Here is a 6,340-nt window from a genome sequence, read left to right as displayed (position 1 = left end):
GCGGGTTATGCCTTCAGCCACTGGCTGGCCTTGTGTGCTCAGAAACGGTCTGTGCTAAAGGACTTTGCTCCTCGCACTCATAGGATTTTTGCAGCTGCGTTTCCTACCTGCAGATTGACCGCACGACCTCCATCTTCCTGTCCTGCCCTCGTTCGCTGTCCTCCCTCCTCACCTCCTCGTAGGCAAGGACTCGTCAAGTACGCGGCCATGGCTTTCGCAGGCTCAGTCATTCTCAAGGCCATGGGAGTGAGTGAGGAGGAAGAATGAGCAAGGAGGAAGGGGAGGAGAAAGGAGGGGGAGGAGGAGGGCAGCATGATGGCATTTTCTTCCTACAGGTAGAGGCCGTCGGGTTGGATGCGCTTCTTGCAAGTGCTGGCATAGCGGTGAGAGAGTGCGAGGAGAGAGGAGGGGGGAGAGGGAGTGACTTGATAAATGCTCCCCTCCCAGGCGGGTTTTGCTTCCCAGAAGATACTCCAGGTTCCGCCCTCCTCCCCTCCCAACATCAACTGCCCCTTACCTGCTGCTCTAGAATCTCGCGGCCGGCGTCATTCTGCTCCTCTTTCGCCCATTCAAGGTTGGCGACAAGATTTGCGTCAACAACGTCATGGGCTGGGTCACCAAGGTGAAAGTCACTTGTCTCATCGCGCACTTTTCCGAGAGCTCAAGGGCTCTGCTGTTAGATTATGCTCTTCGAGACCACCCTCCTCACTGACGACCGGTTCCCTCTCTTCCCTTCCCATCCTGTGTGACTAGACTGACAGGAGGAAGATAAGCATGCCAAACCACGAGATTTACTCTGGATACATTGACAACCTAACGGTCTTCTCACGCTCTTAGAAACATCTTTGTTGTTCTTCCTAACTTTGTGATACAGGCTGGTGGCATGCGACGAGTTCAGGTGGCGATGCTCGTCGCTGGTCTCCCTACCCCCCCCCCCGCTTCTCCTGCTGCTCACCTTCGCTCTTGCAGGCTCGTCCGACATTGCGGGCACTAGGAAGGCTCTTGAGGAGGTCGCCAGCCCATCAAGCTGCTCATGCTAAACTGCTGCAGGCCATCGCCAAGTTCGCGTACCTTGCAGAGCCCAAGAGGTGAGGAGGAGGGCGAGAAGGGCGAGGGGGCGTCACAAGGCTTGCAGCGACTCGCTGCCTGTGAGGTGCACAAAGAAGAAGCAAGTAAGGGAAGGAGGAAGCAGCCCAAGGGCCGAGCAGGGGGTTCTTGCGAGCCCGTCCAACCTCCAGCATCTGCAGCAGGTGCAAGAGATTGTGAGGAGAAGGGAAAGTGACGCCTGTCAGCTTCTCTTCGGACCCAAGAGAGCATGGGACAAGGCAGAAGAAGAGGAGTGTTGCTGGCGTGACGACTGAGCAGGTGCTGAGAGCCTTCGAGGTCGATGGGGAAGGCAGGAAGGCAAGGAAGACGCGGGGTGAGAGCTGGAGCTTATCTCTCTCCTCAGGCTTCCATGATGGGGGTGCTGGCGGTCGCCATGTCGCTGGACCTGCTCAAGCATACGAAGAATGTGCTGAAACAGGAGCAGAAGATCGCTCAGGTGCTCCTGCTCGCCCACGCGCATGCGCGACATGAACGTCACCTTAGCCGTGCCCTCCATCCGTGATCCTCCTCGACATCGGCGAGAAAGGCGAGGAGCCAGCGATGTCTCCGATCACTCCAGCCTGACCTCACGCCTGGCAGGCTACTTGTGGAGGGTTCATGTGTGGGTGCCGGCACTAGAGCATGACCGCTGGTGAGTTTTCATGCTTGCAGCTGCAGGGCATTCAGCGATGCACAGGTTTGTTGAGGTGACGGAGGAGATTGCAAGAACTCTGCAGCATCGCAAGATCAAGTTAGCGTCGCAAGCCATGGAGCGAAACCGTTCTTGACCTCATGGGGCGTCAGCTGCAGCGCGTCTGACCATCTCCCTCCTCCCACCATCGCCCTCCCCGCTCCCAGATATAGAACTTATTTCTATTTGGAGTCCCTACGGGTGGGTAGTTTGACCCACCCCTCAATTAAAGGGTAGTTTACCCCTGGATGATAGGGTATCTTGGAGCTGGAGAGGGTGGGTAGCCGACATGATGATGAAGCGAACAAACATGCACTGACAGGGATGAAGGAAAGATGCGAAGAGAGAACAAGAGAGAACAAGAGAGACGAGGAACAGAGAGTGAATCAGAGAAGACTGGAGAAGAGGAGACAAGAGGAGAGAACTTGACGAGGTAGAGGTGCATTGCACAGCAGTAGGTAGGAGATGAAGACGATTAGGATGGGAATAGCAAGTCACGATTGTCGGGGAAATGGCACGACTTGCAACGAACTTAATTGATTCTCTAACATTCATCGCCTTCTACAGTGGGAGAAACGAGTATGGCTGCTCCATCTGATCTCTCCGTGGCGTATGAAACAGAAGCCAAGGCAGGAGATGGCGGGGTGGAGTACCAGGTGATTGTTGTTAACCCAGAGAAGCACGGACAGGGCATTGGTGCCTACCTAACATATGAGCTGAGAACAAGAATGAAAGGAGGAGCATTTGGTGAAAGAGAGTTCGCTGTCAGAAGGAAGTACAACGACTTCATCTGGCTGCGCAACGTGTTGGCTGCTGATTACCCTCACTTTCTCGTTCCTGTCCTCGCGGAGAAGGAGAAGCTTCCTGCTCAAGCGAGCCATGAGGAGCAGGTCATCCGACGGCGGTGCGAGCAGCTGCAGAGCTTCATGAATCGGGTATGCAACCATCATGTACTCTCACAGTCGAAAGATCTCCTCCTCTTCCTGGAAACCAAAGTTTGGGCGCTGGAGAGCACGCAAGCAGCTTATTCAAACCAAGTGGGAAAGATGCTGCACCTGCTTCGACGAGACGCTGATGGCGCATGGAAGAAGATCCGAGGACAGTTCCAGGAGCTCGAAGACCCTGAGCAAGACCGACACCAGAACCTCCTCGCCTATACGACCAAACTTGAGGAGCAGACCAGCCTTCTGCTTGAAACTGCAAGGAGGCTCACAAAGCGTCAGGAGGGTTTGGGCAACGATCTGGCCGACATGTCTCCGACATTGGAAGTGCTTTCGCAGTCAGAGGATGAAGTCGCGGGTGTCTTGGCTGAAGCGGCTAAAAGTTTCCGCGCATCGTCCGATCGAGTGAAGCAGCAGGCAGGAGCGGACGAGCTATACTTTGTCGAGCGGTTGAGGGACCTCGTGCTGTGGTCGACAGCAGCCAAGGAGCTGCTGAAGAATCGAGAAGCCGCCATGTGCGACGTGGTCGCATTAAGAGAGTCTAAGATGAAGATTGAGAGAGAGTTTGAGCAAGTGAAACAGAACATGCAGAGCACAAAGCCAAAGACGGCGATGGAGATCTTCAAAGAAACCTTAACGCTCGAGAGCCCCAAGGAGCAGATCCGCAAGCTGGAGGAGCAGAAGAAGGAGTGCGAAGCAGCTTCGGTGAAAGCCGAGGGCAGGTGGAAGCAGGCAACAAAGGTGACGTCGCAGGAGATGCAGAGGTTTCACAACCTGCGCGTGTGGGAAGTGAGGGAGACGCTGAGAGGCTTCTGCGAGTCTCAAATTCAATTCCACGAGGACATGGCGAGGACTTGGCAGAGCTTGCTTCCCAAGGTGACCCGACCCCACTGCTCTCCTCTTCTCCCCTCACTGCTCTCCTCTTCTCCCCTCACTGCTGTCCTCGTCTCCCCTCACTGCTCCCCTGCTCACCCCTCACTGCTCTACTCCAGCTCGAAGCGCTTCCTCTCAACGACTTGGAAAGCGGGTCACAGGTGACAACTTCGCACTTCACCACTGAATCGCAGGAGCTCTCGAGGGGGGAGGAAGGCATTGACCTGAGGCTTGCTGGAGAAGATCTCAAGGACCTTGAGGATTAACTTCAATGTTTCTAAACTTTACTCCTCTGCAAGTCAGCACGCCAACAGTCCAGGAGCTTAACTTCAAGTTGCCCCTGGAGATTTCTCGAAACTCTCCAGCTGACCTCGAGAGCTTCCGATGCGGATCAGCTTCACCTGCTCCAGCACTTCACGCTAGTTCACCACCTTCACCTCTCACCTCATGCGTCTGCCCTCGCCGCCGGAGAACAAGATTACAGGCTGACCCCTCGTCTCCTACAGTGAGCTGCTTGATATCGTCCAAGTCCCAGTTGTCGACATTCTAGAGCGTTAACTGTCAACCCACACAAAACTTCATCTACAACTTCATCTACAGCTTCATCTACAGCTTCATCTACAACTTTCTCCAGCAGCACCTGGTTGTCGATGGTGACTATGATGTCGTCAACTTGCACTTCGCCTGATTCAGCGCCAGCAAAGCCTGCAGAAGTCTCACGGGAGGACCACTTGGCTTGTCAGCTCACCAGGAAGGAGCGCATGGATGTACGTCTCTCCCTGACATATCTTTCAGAGCTTGCACAAGCCATACTCCCACGCAAGCAAGTACTTGAGAGTTTCTCTTGAGCAAGATTCCGAGACCAACTTTCTTTGTCTTGAAGAGAACTCCGGCATTCTGCATGAGTTAGAATGGAATCACAATTTTGATTAAGATCTGACATTGGAAAGCACTCTTCTTGGTTGGCTGTACGACAGCATGTATCCACTGTTCCTCTCAAGCTGTGCAATCTGCATCAGCAACAAAAGAGCTTCCTACAACAATTTCAACCTGGCCGGTGCTGTCCATGACGAATCCGACATTTTGAATGAACGACTGCACCCTCTTAGATCAAATCATTTTCATGAGCAGAACCTGTTGAATCTTCTCCTTCCCCTTGCAGACAAGCCTTTCCACTGGGACCTCCACTGAACCCCAAGATCAGACATGAGCAACGAGCCGATGTAGCGTTGCAACCATTCCTATCCTTGTAGATGATGTTGTCTTGATACACGATTCTCTCTTGGTTCACTACTTTGTCAACTTGTCGCTCTATGATTCTTTCAACAGTTCTCTCCACAGGAACCTGGTAACAGGCTCAGTCGTGGCACCACTCCCATGACGTGTACCTCAACATCTCGAATGATGATCTTTTCGATGGGAACAGGAATCTCTTGTACAACAACCTTCTCCACCGGCACGTCTTGCATCTGACAAGAGTGAGGGAGAAAACCAAACAACATTTGACCGAAGGCACCACTATCTGCTCAATGATTCTGTCGATTGGGATGGGAACTTCTTTTACTAGAATCCTGTCAACCTATCCCACCAATGATCAGCTGCAACAAATTGAGAAGCTGACAAACCGGAACACTGATTTCTTGAATGTTCAAGCGATCGACCGGAACCTCTTTAATCTCATCCTTCACGATAATGTTCTCAACCGGAACGTCGTAAGGCACCTACAACCAAATATTCCTCCTTCAGATTTGAATGGCAAAACCCACTGAATGAATTATGTACTGTACTCACTTGTTTTTCTTGGACGTCAATCTTTTCCACAGCAACAGGTTCCTGGCCGTCAACTTAGAGCACAAACTCGTGTGTTCACAAGCTTCACTACCTCGCGTAGGTTGATGCGTTGAACCTCGACATCAACATCTTTGACTCTTACGTTCTCGACATACAAGGTTTCATGCCTTTATGCTGAATTAAACCATATCCATAGCAATAGAAAAGAAGGTCTTGCCTGTTGACAATTCGGTCCTGTTGAACAGGAATCCTCCTGAAGACGGGTTCTTCATTTTCGATGACAATTTTTCTTTGTTCTTGCTGGACTGAGAATGACGAAGAATCAGTGGAGAAACAGAGACAACTCGATGCGAACCATGCACTGGTTGCATGTAAGTGACTTCTTCCCTTGGAATCCGTACCATCGGTGCTTCCTCACGAACAATTGAAACAGGGGAGAGCTGGCAAATCTCTTCAATACACACAAAGTAATGCCTCCTGTGTTCATGACCTGCACAGCTGAAGTTTGAATTGTTTGAAGATTCTGAGAGCATGCAAACATCAGGCTTTGAAAATTCTGAAAGATACCAAGGTGTAGACCTGACTTTGAATCGGAACAATCCCAGTGACCTTGCGGTAGCATTACTCACCTCATGTGAAAGTGAGGCTGCATACCTGCTGGACTGGATAGAGGAGCTGGTTGGAAGGCGATGAGTGCAACTGAACGCTTTGCACCTGTCAAGGATCAAGTGATCATTCAGCTCACTCAGTCGAAGTCACGGAGTTGAATACCTGCGAGACTGCTTGATTCGTGTTGGTGTAGGTGACCATCGCGTTGGCTGCTTCATCTCTCAGCGTTGAGTTCGGACAGCAACGAGCTCTTACTCTTCATCGGCGAGGAATAAACCGCGACACTGGATTCATTCAAAAGCGGCGGGGCCTCGAAGTTGTCGGTGGAGTCATATGGCATCTGGATCAA

At 52.1% G+C, this 6,340-nt stretch overlaps 3 protein-coding genes across 3 annotated transcripts in view; 2 read left to right on the top strand and 1 right to left on the bottom strand.

Moving 5' to 3' along the window:
* Positions 1 to 207: 207 nt before the first annotated feature.
* On the top strand, positions 208 to 1,874 carry GUITHDRAFT_105159 (hypothetical protein; the record flags this gene model as incomplete). The annotated part of the gene is made up of 13 exons (XM_005835998.1): positions 208 to 246; positions 336 to 383; positions 448 to 477; positions 530 to 622; positions 681 to 718; positions 762 to 819; positions 875 to 917; positions 970 to 1,010; positions 1,051 to 1,088; positions 1,136 to 1,172; positions 1,451 to 1,543; positions 1,687 to 1,708; positions 1,759 to 1,874. 13 exons carry the CDS (start codon positions 208 to 210, stop codon positions 1,872 to 1,874), a joined length of 696 nt encoding a protein of 231 aa, XP_005836055.1.
* Positions 1,875 to 2,358: 484 nt separating this feature from the next.
* Positions 2,359 to 3,756, top strand: GUITHDRAFT_68216 (hypothetical protein; the record flags this gene model as incomplete). The annotated part of the gene is made up of 2 exons (XM_005835997.1): positions 2,359 to 2,814; positions 3,058 to 3,756. The coding sequence occupies 2 exons, from the start codon at positions 2,359 to 2,361 to the stop codon at positions 3,754 to 3,756; spliced, it is 1,155 nt and encodes a 384-aa protein (XP_005836054.1).
* Positions 3,757 to 3,848: 92 nt separating this feature from the next.
* Positions 3,849 to 6,340, bottom strand: part of GUITHDRAFT_162236 (hypothetical protein) — a gene marked incomplete at its 5' end in the record, with an annotated part of 2,525 nt that continues 33 nt past the window's right edge. Inside the window, 20 exons of the mRNA XM_005835996.1 lie at positions 3,849 to 3,995; positions 4,036 to 4,137; positions 4,232 to 4,296; positions 4,340 to 4,370; positions 4,423 to 4,488; positions 4,533 to 4,592; positions 4,642 to 4,686; positions 4,726 to 4,778; positions 4,828 to 4,936; positions 4,980 to 5,060; positions 5,217 to 5,312; positions 5,383 to 5,424; positions 5,474 to 5,549; positions 5,600 to 5,687; positions 5,738 to 5,822; positions 5,873 to 5,905; positions 5,962 to 5,991; positions 6,037 to 6,096; positions 6,154 to 6,200; positions 6,247 to 6,340. The exon at positions 6,247 to 6,340 is cut by the window's right edge and continues 33 nt beyond it. Of these exons, the coding sequence (XP_005836053.1) occupies positions 3,921 to 3,995; positions 4,036 to 4,137; positions 4,232 to 4,296; positions 4,340 to 4,370; positions 4,423 to 4,488; positions 4,533 to 4,592; positions 4,642 to 4,686; positions 4,726 to 4,778; positions 4,828 to 4,936; positions 4,980 to 5,060; positions 5,217 to 5,312; positions 5,383 to 5,424; positions 5,474 to 5,549; positions 5,600 to 5,687; positions 5,738 to 5,822; positions 5,873 to 5,905; positions 5,962 to 5,991; positions 6,037 to 6,096; positions 6,154 to 6,200; positions 6,247 to 6,340 (1,338 nt within the window). The 3' untranslated portion in view covers positions 3,849 to 3,920. The remainder of the gene's footprint in view (positions 3,996 to 4,035; positions 4,138 to 4,231; positions 4,297 to 4,339; positions 4,371 to 4,422; positions 4,489 to 4,532; positions 4,593 to 4,641; positions 4,687 to 4,725; positions 4,779 to 4,827; positions 4,937 to 4,979; positions 5,061 to 5,216; positions 5,313 to 5,382; positions 5,425 to 5,473; positions 5,550 to 5,599; positions 5,688 to 5,737; positions 5,823 to 5,872; positions 5,906 to 5,961; positions 5,992 to 6,036; positions 6,097 to 6,153; positions 6,201 to 6,246) is intronic.

Source organism: Guillardia theta (genome assembly GCF_000315625.1).
Source record: "Guillardia theta CCMP2712 unplaced genomic scaffold GUITHscaffold_19, whole genome shotgun sequence".
NCBI lineage: Eukaryota > Cryptophyceae > Pyrenomonadales > Geminigeraceae > Guillardia > Guillardia theta.
The sequence above is the reverse complement of the archived record's forward strand: the minus strand, read 5'-3'. Positions and strand labels throughout refer to the sequence as shown.